At 39.7% G+C, this 27,482-nt stretch overlaps 1 protein-coding gene across 2 annotated transcripts in view; it reads right to left on the reverse strand.

Moving 5' to 3' along the window:
• The window catches only part of LOC118275684 (hemicentin-1), a 113,797-nt gene that overhangs the window by 39,609 nt on the left and 46,706 nt on the right, over positions 1–27,482 (reverse strand). For both annotated transcript variants that reach the window (XM_035593747.2, XM_035593746.2), the window contains exon 3: positions 11,941–12,064. In XM_035593747.2, coding sequence (XP_035449640.2) covers positions 11,941–12,064 — 124 coding nt within the window. The remainder of the gene's footprint in view (positions 1–11,940; positions 12,065–27,482) is intronic.

Consider the following 27,482-nt stretch of genomic DNA (forward strand, 5'->3'; position numbering starts at 1 on the left):
AATAAAACCTACCTATAATTAGCATCATACCTAGATTTAGCTTCAAATATATCCTGGGTTCAATCATATCCTAATCAAAATGTATGTATGTAACATTACTGTATCTATGTATGGTTATAATTGGAATATAATTCGAGCTCCTGTTGATCAGTCAATCATTGTGTGGATACCGGCCCTAATTAACAAATACATCGTGATCCTACTATTCAAACTATCCTTTGTATGAGATGAATACTAAAATATCTTGGTAATTAGAGGGCTGTAATAGACGTGTTTACCTGGTCGAAAATAAATTGTATTGGATTAGTTGTCTTTATATTAAAACGTGTTGAAGCATATTTTGTTTGGTAGCAATGCAGGCTTTGCCTCTCCATTTATAAAAAAAAATCGTAACATAAGTGGTTAAAGTAAGTGCTTTATTTATTTTTGTGGTTGGCGATTTGTCCAAAGACTTCTCTTGCCTGGGTAAGGCAAGTGTTAGGGGAGTGTTAGCCTCTTATTGACTAAAACCACCTCGTTTCTACTTCTGCTTTTCGAGCCGGAGCTCCAGTAAACCGCTAGACAGCACGAACCTTAAACTGTAATCAGAAGCCTAATTGAGAGTTGAAATCAAATAATTATTTATTAAAAATAGATTCTGACATGAAGAAAATCAGATTTATGCAGTGGTCAACCAACTTTCTCTGTAATGAATTTGCAACAACTTTTAATAAAATATTACATTAATTCATATCGATTTCGATTAAGAAATTAATCTAGCTATCTTAAACACCTCAGTGTGTTCACAGGTTTTCAAATAAGAACTAGCTATAGAATAGAATAGAAGCTACATTAAATTCTTACTGAGATCCTGTGAACATACAAACTAAGAACCTCTTTACAAAATACAATCCAGTCAGCTGTCATTGAGCAAATAGAAACAAATGAATACATCACGCATTTGACATCAACGTGTCAAAGTACGTCGATACATCATCGCGTCAGACGTCAGTTGTCTGTTGTCGACGTCAGATGTCAAGTGTGGGCTGTCACCACAATAGATTTATATAGAGACTATTGTTCTCCGCGATCGTGTGAACGTTATTAATTGTGCAGCGATTTGCGGATGATCGGGTAGATGTTGGAGCAAAAAATGTGGATTTTCAATTGCATTGCCTGACTTTTTTAAAGTCAGTACATATTAATGCCTACCTCATACCGTTGATACCCTACAGTTACAATGTTTGAGCCCAACGATACATTCTACCCTCTATAATACATAATACTAAAGTATTCCATACTGGGAAAGGTCCACATTCAGAAGGAGAGGTCTGGTGGCTGAAATGATGATGATTCCACACCGGGCATACGTTCTAATGGCACCCATCACACCACCCACCCACACCCATGGCACCATCCTGAACTCTTTCTCCTCATAATAAAGGTTGATTGCACGGTTGGTACGGTAGCTAAAACCGACTTTCGTGCAACGTGTAGCGGGTTCAATTCTCACACGGAGCAACTCTTTGTGTGATCCACAAATTATTGTTTCAGGTCTGGGTGTCAGGTACCTGTTAGCAACGCACCCGCGATACAGATGAAATTGCTAGTGTGGGGCAAAACTTGTTAAAAAAAAAAGAAAAAAAAATGGTGGACCTTTGCACATGTTTATCCAAATAACCCAATACACATACTCTTTATCACGAAAAATGAATTAAAATTCTAATCAAACAAAATTTTAACTCCACATCAAAACCTTTACTTCCAATTTGAACATTTCTAAAACAACATACGAACATCTATAGATCATTTTAACACAAAACAGCGATACGTTTGGTTGACAGTCGGAATCTGTGTGATTGATTAAACCGTCGGTTGAAGTTCGACAGCTTTGAATATACTAGTGCATGAGTTACGAGATAACGTGTGTATGTATACAAATCTGATGTCCTATTTGTTTATCTGTTTTGTTTACTAATAATATGTATTTATTTAAAGCATTTAAAAAAATAAGAAACCACTTTCAAAACTTCAAGTGTGAACCTCAATTTTTTTAAGTCACGTAATATACTTAAGACCTTGTCCAATGTCAAAAAATACTTTGCTAAAAACCGCATTAAAATCGGTTCAGCGAAATGAGAGATAATCAAACATAAACATATATACACGTCAAACTGAGAACCACCTTTTTGAAGTCGGTTAAAAAATGACCTACCTACGGAAAACCTACAAACGTGAGTTTTGTATTAAGTAGTAGACATCATGCGGTTATAATATGTATAGTGGTAAAAATTGGTAAGGAGAGCAAGATGTAGTTATTAAAATTAATTCACATAATTTCCAATTTAAAATGGGTGTGCCTTTTTTGTATTCACACTTATCAGTTAAGCCACATGTAAGGCGAATCACATCACAACTTTTGTAGTGTAAACATACCAAACACACCAGAAAATCCGTCTGATTGACATATTCATATCAATAAAGAAATTTACACTCATATATCAGGAAGTAATAGCAATTTGGGCGCATAATTGTCTTCATCTGTCTGACTGATGACTGGATGACGGCACACGAGCGATAATTGTCCAGACATTAATATTCATTGCGCATAAATCAGTTTACCGGGCCAAATGATTTTATTTCTCAATTTTTTTATTTTTTCATATAATTCGTAATCAGGGTTTTATTGTTTAAAGGAACATAAGATATGCCAAATATACATTAAACTAAATAATCCAATCACCGTAAAGTAATTACATAGGTAAATATTGCATACGTATCTTTTTTACGCGTGTACATTTTTGCACTTTGAAATGTAATTAGAATTTCAATTACAGATTTCTACAAAATGTTGTTGCATCTTGAAATCTAGTATTCGTAAATGTGGTCAATGATATACATCATTATCACCATCATAATTAGCTAGAGTGTCCACTGTTGAACAAAGGCCTCTTCCAGTGATACACAAGTAAAAGAAATTAAAGAACATGATGTTCAAACAGCTGAAATCACTTTCATCATGAAATGATTATCCTAAATCCGCAAAATCTATTCCCAAAGCACTAACTATACATTTTATCAAAAACAAAATTCAAATTAAAAGCATTATCTCCAACATGAACTCCTGACTTCCTCGCATAATCCGTAGCCGTCCCAGTTGGTCACCACACTGGGGATCACATTAAAGAATAACGACCTCCAAGACCGTCTTCCTTGCTCCTCGTAAAACTTACCCTACGTTCGATTTTTACGACTCCTACCGAAAGATAAGGGCTTTTTTCTTTTACTTTAAGATCAGCAACTAGAATGTGATTATAATGGTATATGATGGCGATCTTCACCCTTAAACTTGTGAAGTTTATTGGGAGTTTCTGTGTCGGACGCTAAAAGGACGGTTGTAATGGTTGTAACGTCTTTATTTACCATCAATCACACTTTTACACAATAATAATTAGACATGAACATTAGTAATAACAATAGTTTTGGGAAGAAAAGGCGTGGAACATAGATACATTCGCTAACGACGCGTAAGCGGCGCGAGATCGTACACTACTGGCCTGTGCGCGGGGCGCGGGCGGCGAGGCAGCGCGGCGGCGCGGCGGCGCCGACCGAGTACGAAGCACAGCGGAAAACCACGAGCGCGCTGTTGGCGCGAGTATTGTTTTAGTGGCGCGAAATTCAAACGGTCGCGGCGCGAATATTCAAACGGCCGTGGCGCGGACGTTCGCCTTATATCCTCCCCCTCTAACCCAGGCGTTGCGTCCCCGAAGCCGGGTTAGTCTTACGAGGTCTCCCCCTCTTACGCTTCTCCTGAATGGGATCTTGGATGGGACCAACGAACGGTGTTAACAAAGAAACGTGATACCTCCCTAGCGAGACGCCATCACTTATACGCTCCAAAGCGTATGTCGTGCTACCTATCACCTCCTGAATGCGATACGGTCCATCCCGGCGGGGAATGAACTTCGGAGTCTGCCCCTTGATCGTATCGTTAGAGCCCTGAGTCTTAAGCAGTACGAGATCCCCTACCTTATAATCTGGCGCTGGGCGACGACTCTCATCGGCGTACTTCTTCTGAGCTTCCTGGGCTTTCTCGTGCACATCCCGTGCATCGAGTAGCACGGCTGAAAGCTTCCTAAGGAACGGGGTAATAGACAAGACCACATTATCGTTCTCGACGATGGCGCGCATCTCAGACAACACGTCGGCGGGAGCGCGTATCTCACGCCCGAAGTTGAGAAAAGCGGGGGAATGCCCCGTGCTCGCAGTGAACGCAGAGTTCATGGCGAACCGAATAGCGGGAAGATGACTATCCCAGGAATCATGATCCTTACCAACCAGTATAGCGAGCTGTGGCTTAAGGTCGCGGTTCTTTCGTTCGACAGGGTTGGACTCCGGGTGGTAAAACGACGTCAGGGCCTGCTTGATGCCCATGACGTGACACGTCTGCTGCATCACTTCGCTCACAAACTGCACGCCGTTGTCGCTGATGAGTCTTCTGGGCGTCCCATAACGTAGGTACACCTCGTTCACCAGTGTTTTGGCGCACTCTTCGCTGGTAGCGGATGAAAGGGCAAATAACTCAACCCACCTTGTACAGGTGTCTTCCACTATGAGGATCCATTTGTTACCGGAGGGTGTCTCCGGTAATGGCCCGAACAGATCTACAGCGAACACTTCGAAGCGGCGTGACATAGCTGGAACTTGCAGCAGGCCGGCGGGTTTTCGCGTGTCCACTTTGTATCGTTGACACGCTGCACAGTTTTTGACGTACTGAGTAACGTAAGCCCGCATCCCGGGCCAGTAATACTTACCTGCGAGACGATGCAGAGTTCGCTCCACCCCGAAATGGCCGGCTGTGGGAGCGTCGTGGTACTCGGCTAGCACGTCCTTGCGCTCATGTTCCGGTACCACCAAGCTGGCGTCATCATCTTCTTCGTTGTCGGGACCATAACGGTACAACACGCCGTCGACTACTACATACCCTTTATCTGCCCAGGACCTCCCCCTAAAGGGATCGTCGGATTCCAACGCCTCGACGATCTTGCGAATCTCCGGGTCCTTCATCTGGCCGTCTCTGACGTCCCTAGGGCTGCGCGAGGGTAGGTCAACCACGGCGAGGCGCAAGTCGCACTCAGTCCCCTCAATATCCTCCGTCGCGCATACAGGACGTGACAGCGTGTCTGCGATCACGTTTGCCTTACCAGGAGTGTACTCGATCTTCAGGTTATATTCCTGAAGACTGAGCGCCCACCGGGCCAGGCGGCCGCTTGGTGACTTCAAACTCATGAGCCACCTAAGCGGCTGGTGATCGGACTTAACTGTCACATCGGCGCCGTCAATATACCCCTAAATTTCGACACCGCCCATACTACAGCCAGTGCCTCTCTCTCCGTCGTATTATAATTCTTTTCAGCGGCTGTGAGGAGGCGACTGGCGTACTCGACGGGTCGCTCATCGGTCCCCTCCCCCTGGAGTAGAGCCGCTCCAAGCGCGTAGCCGCTGCTGTCGGTTCTAAGGACGAATGGTTTCGTCCCGTCAGCCTGACGGAGAATAGGAGCCGATGTTAGGAGGGACTTGATGGTCTCGAAAGCGTTCTGCTGTTCGGGGCCCCACTCCCAGGTGCTCCCTTTCTTCAGCAGAGAAGTCAAAGGCCTACTCACCTCGGCATAACCCGGTATGAAGCGCCTGAACCAGCTCGAGGTTTGCAGGAAACACTTCAGCTGCCTCACGTTCTGAGGGGGCGGCATGCCAGTTATAGCAGACGTCTTTTCTGGGTCCATGCGAATACCACCTGGTACGATGACATGACCTAGAAACTTCACGGCATCTCGGGCGAAGTGGCTCTTCTCTCGGTTCACCCGCAGGTTAAACATAGCAAGGCGGTCGAACACGGTTTCCAGGTCTGCGAGGTGCCTTTCGAACGAGTCTTCAGACAGCACCAACAGATCGTCCAGATATGCGAGCAAGGTTATACCTGGTAAGTTGGATTTGAACCGGTCGATCAATCTCTGGAAGGTTGCCCCTGAATTCCGGAGGCCCATGGGCATGCGCTTGAACCTGAAGGTACCCAGCGGTGTCGTGAACGAGGTAAAGTCCCTATGATCAGGGTCAACGCTCACCTGAAAATATCCGGAACGCAGGTCCAGTGTAGACATGTACTTGGAGGTTTTCGCCGCATGGAGCACATCTTCGATCCTGGGAAGTGGGTATCGGTCAGGCTCCGTGACCGCGTTGAGCTTGCGGTAGTCCACGCAAAGCCTGTAGCTCCCATCCTTCTTTTTCACCAGGACGACGTTGGAGGCCCACGGTGACTCGCACTCCTCGATAACGTCGGCGCTGAGTAGCTTTTGCAGCTCCTTTTCTAAGGCTTCTTTCTTGGACGGCGATAACCTGTATGGTGGGGAGGCAAGGGGTTCCTGATTCTCTCTTACCTTAATTTTATGACAGGCAAAATCCGTGGGAGGTCCATCCGCAGCAAACTGGTTCGCTCTGCTACGCAGGAATGCGTTGAGCGCGTTCCTGTGCTCTGGTGGTAAGTTCGTTCCCTCGGCGTCGCGCAAAGCGACGTCGGAGATATCTGCCTGCATCAGTTCTGTGCTATTTAGACTAAAAGATTGCACGAGAGGAAAAATCTGCTCAGGGTTATCAGCAAAGAACCATGACTCCTGTGACAAGTCTAATGTAACCCCAGCCTTAGTAATAAAATCGCGACCTAACAACGTTCGAGTACTCTCACCTGGAAATACTATGAACTCAGTATCGATTTGCCTTCCCTCTAAAATTACGGGTACTGTCGCCGTGAGGACTGTTTTCGTTTGGCGGGAACCAATCGCGAGTCCTATGGTTCGCTCCGCCTCGTGAAATTGTACCCCAACCGATGTTAAGATAGAGTATAACAAGGAACCGGCAACGCAGCACGTAGCCCCCGTGTCGAGTATTGCGGCACCTACCCTATTCGCGATAGTGACCGATACCATAGCGTGTGACGGCGTCGCCGCGTGAGCTTCGCGTAAGTCGTTCTCGCCGTTCACCATATTAAAATCGCATCGCGTCGCGGGTAACTGTTTTCCGCTACAATTTTCACATTTAGACTTTACAACACCGGGTTGGCCACATCCGTAACAACGCAAATTATTAGGCCCACTACTAGAAAGCGCACTAGTTGGTTGTGGTTTATTATTTTTATTTTGGAAATTGCGACAATCTGTTAAAACGTGACCATAAAATTTGCAAAACGAACATCGAACGCGTTTATCACGTTTCAAATTCTCGTTCGAGTTTGGAGTGAGTTTCGCGACACTAGTACCGTTCGAACTCGTGGTAACGCTGCGTTCGCGCTCGCTCGACTCGGGTTCGCGAGCTCGGTCGCGCGGCGCGTCTTGCGATCTCGACAAGTTTTGACTTGTCGATTTCGACGTAGAAACGATCGGGTTCGCGGCGTACGTACGAAGATTTAATTCGACAATAGAATCTTCTATGGCCCTCACCTTTTCTAACATAAGATCGATATCGTCGACATCATCTCTAGGTAAACGTTTTCTAACTCGTCGATGTAGAAGGCCGTAAATTATATCTAGTTGTATACGCATAGGCACCGCGTACGGTAATTTTGTAAACAATGATCGCACTTTGCACATAAACACTTCTGCACGTTCAGAGTCTTTCTGGTTCGTGTCGACGATCTCTCGTAGGACTTTGTATGGCGGCAGCTGCATCCCGTACATGGCACGCAAGCGCGCCACGGCGTCCGGCCAGGCGTGCACGTTAGCGCGCGCGCCGCGCCACCACACGGCCGCGTCGCCCTCCAGCAGAATCGGCAGGCCGCGCAGCGCGTGCTCATCGCTGACGCCCGCGCACTCCTTGTACACCTGCACCGCATCGATGAACGCCTCCAGTACCTCCGCGTCGCGCGACTTCCCGTCGAAACGTGCAGTGCACTTGGCGAAGTTGCCTGTGACCGCGGACGGGTAGACGCTGGGCGGACGGGAGTCGGGCGTTGGCGTCGAAGTCGGTGGTTTCCCGGAGCCGTTGAAAGCCCTCAGGGTTTCGACTAGGGTTCTGTTGGTCTCCGCCTGCATTCTCACGAAGGACTCCATGAAACCGGCTAAGACGGTCTCGGTGGTCGCGCTCGTCGAAGCGCCGCCGACGCGCCCATGCGCCCCGGCGGGGACGGGGGCGGGAGCGCTTGCAGCGCTCTGCTCCGCCTGGTCGTAGTATTCGGGCTCACTCGCGTCGTCACTCATAATATCTTCGCGAGATATAACTTTCGCGTTTCTTAGTTCCATGGCAACAGTTCTTCACGTAACTTAACTTTTCACGATTTGAAATAGGTAGGCATCTATCGCGGCATTCGCGACAAAGTTCTCGTGAATTCGAAGCCACGAGTTGGGCAGCCACTGTAATGGTTGTAACGTCTTTATTTACCATCAATCACACTTTTACACAATAATAATTAGACATGAACATTAGTAATAACAATAGTTTTGGGAAGAAAAGGCGTGGAACATAGATACATTCGCTAACGACGCGTAAGCGGCGCGAGATCGTACACTACTGGCCTGTGCGCGGGGCGCGGGCGGCGAGGCAGCGCGGCGGCGCGGCGGCGCCGACCGAGTACGAAGCACAGCGGAAAACCACGAGCGCGCTGTTGGCGCGAGTATTGTTTTAGTGGCGCGAAATTCAAACGGTCGCGGCGCGAATATTCAAACGGCCGTGGCGCGGACGTTCGCCTTATACGGTTAAATTTCTCCTGAACTTCCTAATGTATTATTCTGGGGATTTTAAAATTGCCACTATGGCTGTTGTCCTTTCCAAACTTCAGAAAAAATAGTGAACCTGGTAGACAAAGTATATTACTATTATATTTTGGTTGCTATAAATTCGTGTCTTCAATAAGAAAATTCAATAACCTTCTCAGGTCGGAACAATGGATTTCTATTCCAAAACACCAAAACACTGATTAAACTTAGCACACAAACACAAGCACAAACAACAGACACTATCTGCAATCTAAAATCAAAACAAAAACACCCGTTCCAAAGTTCCATCTTCAAAAAGTCATACAATCAGAGATTCTCAAAACGAAAACTCAACGCAAAAAGAAAACCTTTTTACATGCATTGTTTTGGAAAAACAAAACAAGATTTACGCAAGCATATTCCCAACAAAACTAACAGTGGAACGCTACATGCAAAAACTGTATAAGCAGAGAACTCCAATCAACGTGCGGGCTTTATTCCATTAGACAAATGAAAAGCTACGGAATATACACGGAACGAAACGCCATTGGGTTATGGCACACGGGATCAGTGTGGGATTATCTTTGAATTTACTTATGTTGCAACCTTGCTTACTGTTTTATGGATTTTTTATTCGTTTTGTTATACTGCCTTAGTCGAGTGGGCGCAAGTGCATCGGGCAAGGGGTCTCGGGTTCGATTCCCGAGTCGAGCAAAGTATTACTGGGCTGCCTATCATTTCCAAGAACAGAGCTCTGATATTAATTTGCCATTTGCTTCCAACATGAATATACATCACAACAATAATAATTTGAAAGCTAATCAACACCAAATCAGAGCACAATCGATCTCGTCTCCAGTGCGTATTAGGACGGTAATAGACAGCCCAATTGGTGAAAGATTTTTGATAAAAGGTCATGGATGAAGTATACGCATTTTTATACAATCGGACACTGGTATTTCCAAATCCAATGGTGCCATGTTTAGGAATGACTTGAAGTGAGTCATTGCTATTTGAAAACTTTTATCGAACCTGGGAATAAATCTCAGAACCTTGATAATGATACCTGAACAACCTACAATAATTTATTGAAGATAATAGTTGTAAGGTTAGCGCGGTGCGAGCAACCGGCTGCAGCGCAACATGTAGCGGTTTCTATTCCCTCGTGAGGCAACTCTGTGTAATCCACAAATCCTTGCTTTGGATCTGAGTGTCATGTGTATTTAAACTTGTATGCATTTCTACGCACCCGTACCACAAAAGAAAGTACTAATGTGGAGCAACAAAAAAAGATGATAAAAACGATTAAAAGTTGAAATATTAACCACAACCTCTCAACACCAATCAGTATTCAAACCAAACCATCTACAACCAACCTTACATTTCCTAGCTGTTATTTCATAAGCCCATTGTTCTCATCTGAATGGCTTAATCAGCCGTTTACAATACCCGATACAAGCTGTAGGGCACTGAGTCTAATGCCATAATACGATCATGTCACCAGATAGTCAGAATGGTCTACATTTGAATGGTCGGAATTGACGGCCAGTTCCAGAGAAGCTATTTGGCTATTGGTAATTAGAATTAAGATATGTTGCCTGTATTTGGCTGGTATTAATTGGAATTTCATATTATGTGGATGTGTTAGTTATGATGTTGTGGATGCTAAGGATGGTTCTATGTGGATTTACTTGAGTTTAAGATAGTTCCAAAATTACTTGAAATACTTTTAGATTTCTTATATCGTCATAGAAGTTTAGACGGGGTTCGCGTTTAAGTGCAACCTCTAAGAAATTTTAATATGTCAATAGTATACTTTTGTTATAACTATCGTGAGATGTACTAAATTAATTACTATGTTATCGGCTTACTCTAATAACTGTTTGCCGAGGAACTGAGTAGCAGCTCGAGAATCGCAATGCTGCTCATGATTAAGAGCCTCTAGCATCGCTTGAAACTAGTCGAGTTCTTCGTCAAATAATTAGATACGTGAGTAAGCCGATAACAAATATTGAATCTCAATCGTAACTTTCCTGTATTTTTATTTCAATTTTAAATCCAAAATGTTGTCTGCCCAAAATAATAATTATATTTCCTCTTTTTATTCTAATGCAATCTTAAACCGCCTCAAACATACCTTACTTCAACTTTAAATAAATAAGAACTAAGCAAATGAGGTTCCAAAGAACATTCCAGTTTACCTTCCGCCGTTGGTGCACTGCCCCCCACTGGGGTTACGTCACACGACACATCATTAAAACTTCCACCCAATGCTACTTCTTTCGAAACTTCAAAACCCAATTTTAATGAATCAAACTTGACCAAACTGATAACATTGGAACTCTCCAACTATTTGCTAGGAACTTGGCTGATAGTAAATTTTGAAAGAATTACGTTTATTTATGACTGGATTTTGATATATTATGTAGTTTACAGTGAAATACGTTTATAGTTCGGAAACAAACGAGTCAAAATATTTATTGAGCTTTATATTTCGTTGGCTAGACAACCGGCTGCCGCGCTGGGTTTAGCGGGTTCGATTCCCGCACGGAACAACTGTTTGTGTTAGCAACAAATTGTTGTTTCCGTGAATATGTATGCTTGTAAACGCAGCCACAACACAAGAGAAAATCCTAATGTTGGGCAAAGTTAAAAAAAAATTGAAATAACTAAAACATTTATAATACACTAGCGGACCCGACAGACGTTGTCCTGTCTACACGTCTTTAATTTGAAAATTTTAAACTTTTTTTAATAAGCTAAAACATTCTGGACCTTTTTGATGAAAATTGTTATTCAAATGTTATGACAATATCTAACGTCATTCATATTTGACACTGCGATGGTAGCGCCGTCTGTCGGATTCAATTTAAAACATTCCAAAATCAACAACTACTGATAAATTAAAAAATAATCAAAAAATCATTGTCCAGCGGACAAAATTGTGAATCTAAACCATTCTCAGATCCTCTTGAACACACACAAAAAGTTTCATCAAAATCGGTCTAGTCGTTTAAGAGGAGTTCAGTGACATACACACGTACAGAAGAATTATATATATAAAGATTTAACTGTAGAACTATAGTAATCATCCATTACCATAGGACAATCATAATATTTTGTAAACCGTCTTACCAAAAACTGATGTAACAAAAAATGTTCCATTTAATCTACTTATACAGTTTGTTAAAATACATCATTAAACATTTTAGCAACTTACGTGTAAATAGGCATTCTGTCTCCCTCTTTGAACCAAAACATCAAGGCGACTTCGCTGACGGGAGCCGCCAGGTCGCACGGCAGCCGCGTCATACCGCCCGGCGCTGACCATACTTGTATCACATCTGTAATAGGACAAAACATAATACATTAATATGTGAAATGTTAAAAATAAACATATAGATGGATCAACATAAATAAATCATCATCATCATCCTCAGCCGAGAGACGTCCACTGCTGAACAATGGCCTAAAAAACAAACAAACTGCTGATCAACATAAATAAATTATAAGAAAATGACACGTTCCTCGTTTTATTATATTTTAAGTATGGTAACATCTCAGCGGTTTTCCTAAACTGACCGATAATGAAACTGTTAATGAAACTCTCACAAATAAGATTCCTCAAATGGATACAATACCTATGTATCAGAATATTGACCACTTCAACAATTTACCTTCTAAATATATCAAACGTTACCATCAGCACATCTAAATAAACTTCAACGATCGCCTCAAACGAAGCCCTCATTATATTTTGGAATCACATTCAAAAGATAAAAGATTTTTCCAAAGGAAATCGGCAAGGGGGGAGGGGGAGGACCGTTCAGTATTGTCCGTCACATTAGTACAGGAAGAACTCGTGTTTAATGATGGCTCGGGCTTTTGTGCACCCCCCCTTCATTCATCTTTGGGGGTAGGGGGTAGGGGGTAGCGGGTGAACCCCGCTACTAACTCGATTCACACGTTTCGTGGCCTTTGATCTCCATTCTCTTTCAGTGTAGACTGTCCATGGGTTCAACTTCAAATCTTATACTCTCAATTTCAATATTTAAGATGTTACGGCTTCTTGTAATAAATAATGTATTGCTTCATATCGCCTTGATAAAATGCATAATATACTATTGCATTTATTAATAACCCAAATTTACCATACACCATTGTTAGCTTCATAATACTAATAAATAAAGAAAGGACTTGATGGTCATCAAATACAAGTTTCATTTCCGTGCCGAAAATTTCGAAATCCATCTCAGTGTTCTCAAAAAAAAGCCTAAACTAGATACAAAAAAAAAAAATCAGACAGCTATTCTCAAATTACTAGGACTTCGGCTCAATTTACCGGGGCTCCGGCTCATAACAGCAGTAGGAACGGGATGGCTTTTAGTCAGTATGAGTCTGACATTTTCACCTCACCGTAAGCCGGAGAAGACATTGAATGATATTTTCTTCTCAAAAAAAATATATTCACAATGAATACTTCATAAACAAATAATTATAATATTGTAAATAGTTCATTCGATTAGTCACCCTACTACCACCGTCGGCGTATCAATATCGATACTACGCCACGGCAAGTACTGATGATGTCACTTTGTATTGTATTTTGTATAACTAATTGAAAATCTCGTTTGATTTTGGACAAATTTCCTTTTTTTGCAATTCCATTTATAGCAGTTTTCGCTATCTTCGTCGGCTCCTTTCCAAATCAATTGTGGACTTCGGAATTCGAGTGAGTGAGTGAGCCTGGCTTTGATTCGAGTTTCAATATTTGTTTTTTTTGGATAAGACCCCATAGGAACTTAGGAATTCCTGTGATGATCTGTCCTTAGGAAAACATTGTCGAGATTTTTTCGTGATTGTTTTTTTTTTTTATAACAAACTTAAGCTGAAAACCGTATTATAGCTGTACAATTGTTATCAATTACTCTCTAAGTACATACCTCTACATAAGAAAGATGATTCCTGGTATACCTATGTTACGGTTGACGTTGAATTCCCAAAATAATTCATTCAACGAACACGTAAGACAAAAGGACTTTTGCTTAGCGAATTCCTAATCCGTAGTAACCAAACTATGCACGTTCCACGCACACGTCAAGCCAGCACGTGACCGACGACGTGCTATCTGGCTGTCAAATCAAGCCTTCATTTCAATTACTCAACCAAGTTATCGTAAGAAATTTTTCCTCCCATAAAAATACCTAAGCACTATAATATTTTCTAGAACACAATATTTTTTCCTTGAAGAAAAGTTGTACCGAAAATCGCTCGCTATAAATATTTTAGAAGAACAAAAGCGACGATATTAAGCTGGTGAAGATGAGAAACGGCGACGTTCCAGTAAATAGTGGCGGTGTACAGCTGACGGGGAGTTTTTCGCTTGTCTCCACACATTAATAAGCCCTAACACAAATTGGAGCGAGCGGCTAATGTGATTGGTTCAAGTTATAAGCTTACACCATTACATAGCATATGTATAATTCCCTGAAGAGGTGGTCACACATCTACCAATTCTCAGCTGAGACCCTGGAACTTATCAATATATATATATATATATACGCGAGATTAGCTCCGTCCATGGACATATCTGGGGAAGAACAACACTAGATCTCATAATTGACAAATTACAGCACATTGAAAATAAAAAATGTCTGTAACATAAATAAAAAAAACTGCGTAGTAATTAAAAAAACAACATCGTGCTAAAAATTATGTACCAGCCTTTTCAAAATAAAAATAAAGAACTGCGTCGTAACCAAAAAAAAAACATTGTGCCAAAAACTAAAAATAAAAAAAAAAAAAAAAACTATTGTAAGTACTGACAGATTCTCCACCCACTGATAGGTTAGGAGCTAAAAGTAAACAAACAAACATCCGAACATAGTACCTCCTCATTTTTTGAAGTCGGTAAAAAGAAGTAGAGATACGCTTTTTTCTGTTGCTCACTCGCTCTAAGCTTATGAACAAAACCAATCACTAATAGGTAATAATGTTTGCCGCTCCTGCCTCACCCCTGTTCCAGTACATACGGCATTATACTCGTTTGACCGATCTACAGCCTATTATGCTAGTGCTTTGGCCACTTTGGCATTAGTACAAATTGCTTTAAGCTATTTTGAACTTTACTACGTTACTTTATAGTTTGGTATCGAAGGGATGTGCCAAAATGGCATCTTCAATGAATTTTGTACAGGAATGTGGTATGAGGGAAAATAAATTATTAATTTTATTTTTTGTTGAGGTAAAATGCGGAAACAAGAAATTTGAAAGAATATTAGTAGTTAAATCTTTCGATGATGCAGTTTTCAATATAGTGTTTTTCAGACTTAAGAAAAAAGTTTTAAGTGTATACCCGACTTAAAAAATGGAAGTTCGCATATCAACAAGCGTTGAAGTCGGTTTTTTAAACGTAGTTTTATTAAGCTATGTATGTAAGTACTGTCTTAGTATATCATAATATGAGCGATTTAGGGCGGCCGTACACGGACTGCTCGAGCAGTTAGCGGCTGAGCGACATACACGGACCGCTCGAGCGGTCGGCGTCGACTGCTCGAGCCGTCGGTTGTTGACTGCTCGAGCAGTTGGGTACACGCTACCCAACTGCTCGAGCAGTTGATTTTCTTTGATTCTTTCAGCAGACGCCGCGAGGCCGCAAAGGGCGGGGGAGGGAAGTCGGAGAGCTGTCGACTGCTCTAGAGCAGTCAACGGCTCGAGCAGTCCGTGTATGCCTCGCAACTGCTCGCGAGCGGTCAACGGCACGATGGAATTTCATCGTGCAGTTGACGGCTTGAAGCGGTCGCGACTGCTCGAGCAGTCGTGTGTACGGCAGCGAATGAATGGCTATAGTTCATCGTGTAGTCGCGGCTTTACAGTTTTGAGAAAAAGGCCATAAAATTAAAAAAAATAACCACCTTCAGTAATTCACGTCTACTAAATCTAATTCCTGAAGTTGGAAACTAGTAAGAGACTTAGATAATAGAGAAGTAACCTAACTGCAAAATTATGAAATTGTTCATCCATGAATTTCAGGAGATATGTTGCAGAATATTGAAATCAAACGGAATTTTGGATTACGCGAGATTTTTGGCATTAAATACATTGCTCGAATTTTGTGAAATTTTAGTTTAAATTTAAAATAATAACAAATCTATTGTAAGATAATACGAACCTGGATACCTGATCTTCAATATATTATTTAAAAAAAATATATAAAGTACAAACTTACACAGATTATTTTACACGCGAAAAATCTATTCATATTAATAAATATTATCTGAGAGAAAAGCCTATGTAAAGTACGTGAAACACAAATAAAAATATCATATTCATGAATCGAAGTATTGGAACGAAATACCCACAAACATTTCGCATTGAAACTTTATGTAAATAATTTTGGTCGCTCATCTAAATACCGTAGGACTTCAAAAGAAAAATAATTTCGCGAAAGAAATACAATTAATACAATGTAAGGTTATGTTTGTTGCCTGAAACGGTAGGCAGAGGTGTAACTACCCGATATGTATCAGATAAATGTTTTGGCAAATAATAATAATCATTATTAAATTGTATCACACATCATCACATCAACAGCCTTTAAGTGGCCACTACTGACCAAAGGCCTCTTCTTACACGGAGAAGGTTTGAGCTTGCTCAATGCGAGTAGGCAATTTCTGACTTATAAATAGAAATTATAAGCCCAGGTTTCCTCACAATTAAAAAGTACTATAATTTAGAAAAAGGTTTCGAACCCACATGTAATAAGCGGTTTCCTTAATCCTCTGGGTCACCACGACCTTATAAAAGACCAATTATTAGCCAATAAAAAGTTAAGTATTACATCGTCGGTCGTCATTGTTATCGATAGCCATAATTATACTGGGCATAATCCCATCATCACCATCAGCTTATAAAGGCCTGCTGGGCATGATTTCGCCATCGCCCTCATCCAAGGTTACATATATTTACCAAAAACATTTAGCTGAATTAATAATAACACCCAACAATTCAAATTTTTACTGCATACTTTAAATTTCCTATTAAAATTAACATCCCGAAAAAGAGACACAATAAAAAATATCCACACACAACGCCACCACCAAAAATCATGTCATTCATTTCGCAATCATCACGCCGCGTACGCGCTCTTGTTAAAGTAGCGAGCAATTAAATCTTAATCGAGAGCATCGTTAGCGCGGAGTATAATGACAGACGTTATCATTACCAGTAGTACCAGTACTAGCAGTTCCAGTCCTTCGTGATTCATGGTTCAAACATTTTACATATGCACATTATACTTGACTTTCTGCCCTTTGCCAATAAGGGTATGGCACGCGAAATAGTTTTGGATTAGTGTCATTGTTTTCATTGCCATGTGAAAGAATGCTGTTGGCACAGTTTGTAAGTAGCCGATTGGGTATTTATCATTAGTTGTTACAGAAGGAGTTTACTTTAGTTTCTGAATATTTTTTTATAAAATTTGCCCTACACTAGGATTTTCTCCTGTATTGTGGGCCAGACCCGATACAACAATTTGTGGATCACACAAAGAGTTGTTCTTCTTCAGTCATTTTCTATGTTAGAATTATTCTATTTACTTTCTTGTATATATTTGAAATAAAAATTCAACTGTCATAGTAATAATTAGATTCTAAATTGTCATTCGCTTTAATTATAAAATTAACTATCTCAATAAAAACAAACGCTTAACTTACTGTAACCTTGTGACGTAACCATTCCGTAAATCCCATTACAAATCAGTTATAATGGCGAATTTATTCATCAGCATCAAAACAAACCTCTATACCTCCCATAATCTTTTTAAATCATCCTCCATTTTCCATGAAAATTAAACTTTTCCATTTTGGGTCCATTTGTCCGCCAGTGGATGGATCAACTGGGCTTCGTTCCCTACATTTATTGTGTCCAAAATCCCGGAACAATTTACATACGACCTGGGCGAGTAATCCTGGAAAGCATTTTGAGAGAAATCAAAGTTTAGGATTTTCAAAGGGTACGATTTTAAGGATTAATTCTGATAGGTTACCTGGCTTCAGGTGTTTTTAGAATTAATTTTCAGGGTCGCTTGTTGTTTTAATTTCAAAAGATAGGCGAATTCAGGTTATGTTTTTATTACGAATCGTATTTAATGTGTGGGAACTGTTTTTGTTTTCAGCGATTTAGATGCCCTTAGGGTGTTTGAAGGTAGGAAGGTTTTTGATTAGTTTTATGTATAACTAGTTCACGTCTTCATTCCTGTAAGTAATTTAGGTTAGGTAGCATAGAAGTGAAATCTACATTTACACTGCTAAATAAAATTGGAGTGTATGTTTGTAACATTATAATAACCGGTTTTTACGTACAATACATACGCTAATATAAGTATTTTGCAATTTTTGTCTGTCTGTCTGTTTGAAATAGCCTCTGAAATAGCCGGACCAAGTTGACGGATTACTGGCAGGTAGGTGATGTATTGATAAAAGTAACTTTGGCTACTTTAATTTCAGAAAAACGATTTTATTTTACAGATAATCAAAAACCCTAATTCCATGGCAACAACTGTTTTTGCACTTTAGTTTAAATTCCTAACATTACATCTTGTAGATGATTGTGAGAATCCCTTGGCAATAAGTGTAATAATTGATTTTACAAATTCTAGTGCCTTCAAATACCAAACAACTGCGGCAACATAATAACCAAGTCTCCTAGCTGACTACCGTATACAAAGATAGGAGTTTGTCCCCTAGCGGCATCCTGCATACATGTTCAGCCACATATTAAACCCTGTAATAGTTTTAAGTGATACTATAAACTTTATTTTATGACTTCTAATGAAAATTTTGTCGTAAAACAAAAGTTATTGATGATTTTGTAGTCGTTAAACGTGACCCTTATTATCCCTTGAAAATAAGGAGGTATTAACATTAGTGGGACTTAAGAACGCGTTAATGTTTCATCTCTTGTTGGTAATAATGATAATGCGGAGTATTGGTGAGGATCAGGTGTTGATAGCGTTTTATGGTTCGGCTAAAGCACTTTTGAGATGAGTGTACATAGCGAAGATCATAATAACAAGACAAATGTTAGATAGGACGTTGATTTTTATTAAATACATACATAATCTCACGCCTATCTCCTATGGGGAAGGCAGAGACAATGGAACGGCCATTACTACAATTCCTACACACCTCCTTCGCTTAATCAACAGTCATCAGTATTTCCATGCATGCTCGTCGGTTAAAGGTTTCATTTTTATTACAGAAAAACTAAATCTGTAAACTATGGTAAGAATACTTGTAAACCAGTGCAATACCTAACATTTTCTATCAATTCTTTTACCAGAAACTGATTACGAATCACTTACTTAGCACCTCATCATGAAACCTTCAACTTGAGCTCCAAAAACCTTGAGACCCTAAGCACGCCCCATCGAATTCAATTAAGACATCTTTGGGAACAACTTTCGACCTCAAATACGAATGAATGAAAGAAAACCCAAAACGTTCGGTCCTAACTATCACTTGAAAGTAAAATATTCTGACCATGATGTTACCTATTCAAATCAGTGTTCCTCGCAAAAACCGTCGTACAGATTGCGAAATATAATTGACGGTTCGGTCCGGTTCAAAACTATGGAGCAGGCTAATTGTGTCCGTGAGTTGAATATGCATGAGCTCCATCGATCCGGCCCGACTAACGAATATGGGAGCTTTCTGAATGATATCAGCCAAATATCAAAATATTTGAGGTGAGGATTTGAGGATTGTAGCTGTTGTCACGATAATGCTTTGGGGTTTTGCCTCGGGGCTTGTTTAAATGCTGCAGTTGGTGCTTCGTTTTTGTTGTCGTTCTTTGTTTGGGCGTTGAGCTTATTGCTATCTGTGCATCTTATTTGATAAGTAATTTGTGTTAATTTTATTTAAATCTTCAGTGTTTTTATAAAGATTAATAGAAACTTCAATTTATAAATGACTTTTTTTCTAAAATCATTCCATAACATCAGTTATATTACGGTTTTATTACAATAAGCTGACATATCTTCTGTATCTAGGTAATGCACAGATAACATCAATCTATTGGCATATAAAATTATTAACTAAAAATCTCGGTTTACTCAAAAATCAAATGAATTGAGTAAAGCTCTACTAGTTTCGAGTCACAGAGGCACTCTTCATCATGACCAGCGTGCGCAAACGCGACGATGTCGATGTCCTACAAGTTAAGGCAGAGCTTTTTTCCATTAATTTACGTGAGTAAACCATGATTTTTAAGTTAATTTATTATGTGTCACGATGGTTATTATAAGAAAAGATAAAATCATGTTCGACTATGTTCGTCTTTCAGAATTCTGAACATTATATTTGAAATAGTCATCACAATTTCCCTAGGAAGTCGAAGTCTTGTGTGATTCCGTATCGTTTGCCAATTTCCCAGTTACTGACGGCTAATGACGCTATCTCAGTGGAAATCTCACTGACCGAACAAAGCATATGGTGCTATTTAGCAGGAAGTCTAGGGCTGTCTCAAGCTTAGTTTTCTATCTTTATTTATAGTTTGAGACTTTCCTTTTTAATGGCTTTGGTGACTTACTTTTTTGTGGTATAAGCCGCAGTCGAAATACCAGAAGTGTAACAAGTAGATACGTTGTCGACCTTTGGGGGTTAGAAATTTAAGGGTTGTTGGGGAATCAGGGATTGGGAATATTGGGAAAGAGGGTAATAGGGTCTTTGGTAACCTCACTCTCACGACAAAACATGACGCAAGCGTTGTTTTACGTCGGTTTTGTGTAAGACCGTGGTATCACTTCAGTCGAGCCGGCCCATTCATACCGAAGCATGGCTCTCCAATACTTTACTAACTAAAAATAAACATGTATTACCTTGATGGATAATCTAATTAATTTTAAAGCATTTGTATTCTACTTAGCACCAAAAAACTAATCACACACACACAACGTCACATCACCAAATCCACACTTATCACTATAATCAATCCAAAATTCGAAACTGCAACAAAAAGCTTAAAATAACTGTAAAGTTTGAACGTTCATCCCTAGCGAAGGTAGCCAAGCAACCGTGGCAGGCATTGTCAGGCGTGCAAAATTAATACATCACCAGTGCGCCGGTACGTCCGTCTATGTACTTTATCTCATTAACTGGGTGGCCAGCCTCGTATGATTGAAAGCTGTGACGACATCTGCTAAGGAAATTGTATTTATGGTTGCTGTTATGTTGGGAGTTGGTATTTGGAGCATGGTTTACTTTTTTAATTGTTGATGGTGAGGTTTTTTGATTTGTGCTTACCCTAATATTAAGTTGAAGTCGAAATTGATGAGTCTTTAACTAGGTATCAGTCAGTTTTAAGGTAATTTCGACCTTTGATTAAGGTTTCAAGCACTAGCAAGATGCAGATTACTTTTATTCGGCCTATCAAGAAGTAATTGGGAAAAGCGATGTTTATGATGATGATGACTGTAATGGCATTTTAGTTAGTTTAATAAATATATAATAAGTAAAGTCTGACTTTGAAAAAATCTAGTTATAAATCTTAAAAAAAAACTGTGCTATGAGCTGTCGTTGACAATATTTCAGAACCAATACGACCTTCAAACATTCCAGAAAAGACCTTCCTTTTTAAAAGGCTGCCATGGAAGGCTCTGATCGCTTACCATCAGGTGATCCTAACGAAACGAGCAAACGTTTTAAAAAAAGCTTGCTTATTGCGTAAAATAAAAGTTCAATTCTAAAATATAATAGTCAGAACCTAATCAATGTCCAGAGCAAACAAATGACCAAGGACAATGTGATCAGAATGGCACCAAACAATACTTATCTGCATATTTGTGAATGAGAATGTTCATTTACTGAGATAGCATTCAAACTTGGTAGCCAGTCGATATCTTTGTTCCCGATGTTCCAGACTTACGTAAATTCTAGATAGGACTTTATTTGTATTGTAATTAGGTTTTAAATAGGTTTTCTTTTTCTTTGATCAGTACTTATATTTAGTTTATGGAGTCTGTCTCTTATTATTTTGATACTGGCATAAATCTGTTAATAATAATAATAATAAATAATAAAATCCTTTATTTGTCTAAAAAGGTACAGAATAAATAAACTCACCAAACTGCGCAGCAGTTTGTCGGCGGGATTAGCGCTTCTTTAGTTACACTACCTAGTTACAAACACACATCATACATTTTGAAACATACATATATATATATTTTTCTATTTATATGTAGGTACATACATCTTACCACCCAAAGATCAAGAGTCATTGTCCTGAAAACCCGCGACTACTTCCTTCAATAACACAGATCTGAATTTAATTTTTAGAGTTCGTTTGCTTACATTACACTGGTACGTTCTCAGACAGCTGTAGCTATTAAACAGTGTAGGGGTCAAATACTTATTGGTTCTCTTGCCGTAGTAATTATGTACTGGTGCTCGTACGAATTTTCGTTCTCTAACGCTTTTTGTGTTGTATGAATTCTGTATAGGTACCTTATATGTATCGTTATAGAATTGCTCGAGAGCCACTAAGTATTTGACCTTTTCGTGTACGGGAAGTATTTTGCACACACCAAACAGTTTCTCGTAATTCTCTTTTTTACATTCCAGTTTAACTTTAGGGCTCACAAGGAATTTCATAAAACGGATTTGCAACGTTTTAACACTGTTTAAATAGGTTTTAAACGTACGTCCATATGTACATAAACCATAACTTAGCAGAGACTCGGCTAGGGCAAAATAAACCACACGCAGCGTTTTCCTACTCAACGGTGCCCTCAAAACATAAAATTTACTCAAGACTGACCTAAGCCTTGAACACACTGTGTCAACCTGTGTCCTCCAGTTCATATTGCGGTCCACCCACAGACCCAGGTATTTAAACGTATCAACAAACTCCAGTTTCTGACATACGCAATTTATATTTGCATCATGCATGCACTCGTACGTGTGCCCCACAATACCGATATCATCCATGTCGATATTCTTTGCCACCAGATTGTACGGCGAATGCACATGCATTACTTTTGTCTTATTTATATTTAGAATGATACCGTTATCGTGCGCCCACCTGGTGATATTATCAAAGTCAGCCTGCATGACAGCCCTGGCCTCCTGTATATTTTTGGATGAGTACATTAGGCACATGTCGTCCGCATACATGTACACACGACACTTCTCGACCACGTTGCTGACACTATTAACATGCATGACATAGCCAACTGGCCCATATACGGAACCAGTCGGTACACCTAGTTTAACTGCAGCTTCCTTGCCTACAACACCCGAAATGCACGTCTGCAAGGTTCTTCCACTCAGGTAGTCCCTGAACCAGTTGTTTGTGGGTCCCCTAATACCACACTCATCCATTGCCTGCAATAACACTTCGTGGTCCAAGGTGTCGAACGCCTTTTTATAATCAATGAACAGCGCCAGGACCTGATGACCTTGATCCAGGCAACTGTTCATGTCTTCCGAGAACTGCGACAGTGCAGAGCTCGTGCTACGGCCGCGTCTAAATCCATGCTGCGCTTCTGATAGCAAATTATGCTGTTCTAGGAATTCACTAACCTGCCCGACCACAATTTTTTCCACTATTTTATTAATGACAGATAGTATAGCAATCGGCCTATAGTTAGCGTAATCTGTGTGTGTTCCCTGCTTATATATTGGTCGTATTAAAGCTTTTTTAAGTAAACTTGGATAGACTCCTTTCGAGACACACAGGTTGACAAAGCGTGATAAGACTGGTGAGATTTTATTTTTTATGGTTTTTAGGTCTATAACTCGAATGCCGTCAAGGCCCGGCGCCTTATCCCTGCTCAGCTGATCAATAACTTTACATACCGTGTCACTAGAAACTGGTTTAAAGCGAAATGTTACATCACTCGCCCTAACGTACATATTTCTATCCAACAGTTTTATATTACACTCATGTTTTATATTAACAATTTCATCAGTAAATGTATCTGCAAATTTACTACATATATTATACATTGTATCCTTACCTCCAAAGTATCTTTTAATAATATCATCTATATTCGCCTTTTTTCTGCCCGCCCAGCTATTAATTCTATCCCATATTTTTCTTGGATCCCCATGACATTTTTTTATCTCGTCTTGACGAAATTTATTTCTAGCTTTAAATATTAATTTATTCACTTTATTTCTAAACCTAGTGTACTCTAATCTTAAAGTGTTATTGTTTGGTGTATTTTTCCACTCTCTAAATAATCTATCCCTACGCAATAATAACTCATTTAATTCTCTTCCTATCCAGGGCTGTGTGTTTCGTTTTTTAGTCTTTGGCATTAAAGTCTTACTATTTTTATAGATATCACTAAACACATTGTGTATCTTAGAATACAACGTTAGCGGGCAATTAACAAACAACAGCTGAGACCAGTCATAATCAGTGATTTTTTTGTTTACAATACTATTATTAATCACATACCGAGCGTCCAAGTCCTTGCTGTCAGTCCGCGTTCGCATAACGTCTAGCGGCATTGTGACCCCCACCATGTGATGATCCGACATGCAGCACTCAATCACAAACGATTGGCAGTCTTGCAACTGACCTGAGCGAACCCAGACATGATCGATACACGACACTTCTTTTACACTCGCGACAATAGCCTCTCGTGTCACCTCCGTGGGTGGTATCACGCACTGTAAACCTAGTCCACACAAACTGTCCTTATAGTTCGACACTTGCTGATTTTCATTCACTCCTAACAGATTTATATTGATATCACCTAACACGATGACGTCATCTTTTGCTGGTAACTTTTTAACTATCCGCTCAATCTCTTGAATGAATAATAACTTATTCGACTTTGGAGGCCTGTAAACTGCGAGGATATGTATGGTTGATTTATTAAAATTCAGTTCGCCATGTAGTCCTTCTAATGAACTAGTTAGGGTTTTATTTGCATTGAAAATTAGGCATTCTTTTACATAAATTATCACACCTCCTCCTCGTGAGTTCTCCCTTGTGTTCGCAAATAGATTATATCCTTCCATAAAATACAACGGTAACTCATCTTCCTTCACATTCACCTCTGTCAGTACCAATAATCCAATCTCTCGAGAGCAGTTTTTGACGAAAATATGTAATTCATTAAAGTTTTTTCTTAATGAACGAATATTTAAATGAATAGTATGTAGATATCTGTTTTTATAGAAAAAACTTTGAACCCACTCAGTTACATTCATAAATCTTGTAAAACGGCATTCCAATGTGACAATAGAATCGAAGCGATCCAGTTTTATGTAATGTTATAAAGTGTGCGGAGGTATTTACTTCGCACTACGTGTGCGGTAGACACATAACTATAACTAGTTAGTGTTTGTATCTCTGTATCGCTCAATATCACGTTCGTTTTTAATTGATGAAATCTTTTTTCCTCATCACTCTTTCTTATGAGTATCTTTCCATCCTGTACCCAAATATATTTATAGGTTTTCTTTAACTGGTTTTTAGTAAACCATAATAAGTTTCTTTTATACTTAGTGAGATTTTCATTTATATATATACGGTTATCATTTTGCGAGCTATACACATCGCCATTAGTTAATCGTTTTTTACGACTTTCGATCCAATTGTCACGTGCCTCTTTTGTCCTTAACGTTATAACTACTGGTAGTGGCTTCTCCGCTTCTGGTTTTTCGCGGCCTACCCTCTCTGCATGCTCAATCTGACCAGCGTCCAGCTGGAGCTTTTTAGCAACAAGGGCAGCCACTTCAGCAACTACTTCATTCTCTTTCTTCTCCAGACCGGCTATCTCCACTTTTTTTTCTTTTTCTTTCTCCTCCAACTCACTTACACGCTCCTCTAGTGATTTGTTGCACTTAACCAGGTATGCATTCACGTTTTCTAAAGATTTAATCTTTGTTTCACCTGATTTCTGAAACTCCAACAGCTTGTCGTACTTTTCGGACAGGAAGTCTACCAGATCGGTCAGTTCATTCAACTTTTTCTCCATGTTGTACACTACATCCATTTTTCTGTTCATATCAGCCAAGGTAAGTGCAACATTGGGTTGGGGCTCCAGGTTGGGTGAGGAAGGCTGCGAACCGGGCAGGGACACGCAATCCTCACACTTTTCATTTCTGAAGGTAGATCGCGTAACGCACTTTTTATGGAAGACGGCTTCACATGATCCTTTACATCTAATGATGTCGTCTTTTGCAATTGACGCAACTTTATTGCACTTCTTACACTTCACCATTATGTAGTCCAATATTTTTAGCGACGTATCGTCTGTGCCAGGTACTTAAACGTAATTACTTTAGGTGACAATCAAAACACAACCATACGCTAAGCGCGCGCGCACGGAACAATATGAATATGTTGAAAGCAAATCATCTGTTTTGTCAATTGGTAGCAGTACTTTTAGAGATAAGCGGTTTAAAACAAACAAGTTTTCAATTTTATAATATTTAGTAAGGATATAGGAATTAATCAACACTTTATTTCTATGTTTAAAAAAAATGTAATTAAAAAAGTAATCCTCATTAAATAAAACACGCATTTGTATAAACTTAAAGATACTGAACATATCTATTACAAATTAATGTATTACAAATTGAACAAAAGAAAAAATCAGAGAGCATCTAATAATGTGACCAGGAACTATACGCTGTTTGTGTAAACAACGCTTATTTTAAGCGTGATAGAAAGCCTGTAGTTATAGCTAATCCATGACACATGGGGTTTGGCTAATAGCGCGGACGAAGCTGTCGGAGTGGCGAACGCACTCGTGCATGGCCTAACGTTCTACTTAAGGGATTATGCAAAATTAAGGCTAAATTATCAGTAAACAGTCGTCGGTCGAGTAGCCACACGTTTGACTGCTAAGCGAGGGTTCTATGATGCAATTCCCAGGTAAATTAATATAATTATCACGAAGAGAAAGATGCTATAACATAACGATATTAATTTATTTGAATTTGAGTCAGTAAAGTTTTTATCAGTTATACTATTTATATAATCATCAATTGATATGTATATAATCAGTCAAATTCTAGACCTTGCCATTTTAAAAATGTTCGATTAAAATCATAGCCAAAATTATTTATTTCAAATAGACCAAGAAGCCACTTTTGAACGTCAAAGCAAATATAATATGAAAAATGTCTGTCTGTTGATCAGTCCCTTAGTAAAGCTATTTGCTCGTTCCAAAGTGCAGATTCCTATAGAGAAGAACGAGCAAGAAACTTCATAGGTTACTCTTTTTCAGGTTCAATCAGGTTTACATTACAATTCTTGGTTAAATTGTTTCAATTGCTTCAACAATTTGAGATCAATGTAACATTAATATTCAGTCAAAGAAAAAGAAAATGTACTTTATTAATTTTACGACACCGTATGGTAAATTATATTACACCTGCAATACAATTGAAAAATTGAAAAATAATAAAACCATAATTTCTAAAACTAATTTTCGTGAATATGTCCCTAAGGACAGTTTTCCTGTCTACGTCTCTCTCGGTCTACGGACCGGCCGTCCGATACGATTGTTCGGAGCACTTCCAAGTTGCGCATTCAATTTGCATCCTACTGTGTTGCTGCAACGCAGTTCATTTTTACTCGCAACTGGAACGTTTTGTATGAAAGACATTAGATTCATTGTTAGTCCCTTGTCTCCTGTTTTCTGAATGACATACGCACTTTTGTTATGAAGATTTAAGGTGGTAAATGAGTATGTGTATCGCTTTAAATTCATGGTTTGCCGGATCACAATTGCAAGTG

This window comes from Spodoptera frugiperda, chromosome 8 (assembly GCF_023101765.2).
Source record: "Spodoptera frugiperda isolate SF20-4 chromosome 8, AGI-APGP_CSIRO_Sfru_2.0, whole genome shotgun sequence".
In the NCBI taxonomy this organism is placed as follows: Eukaryota; Metazoa; Arthropoda; class Insecta; order Lepidoptera; family Noctuidae; genus Spodoptera; species Spodoptera frugiperda.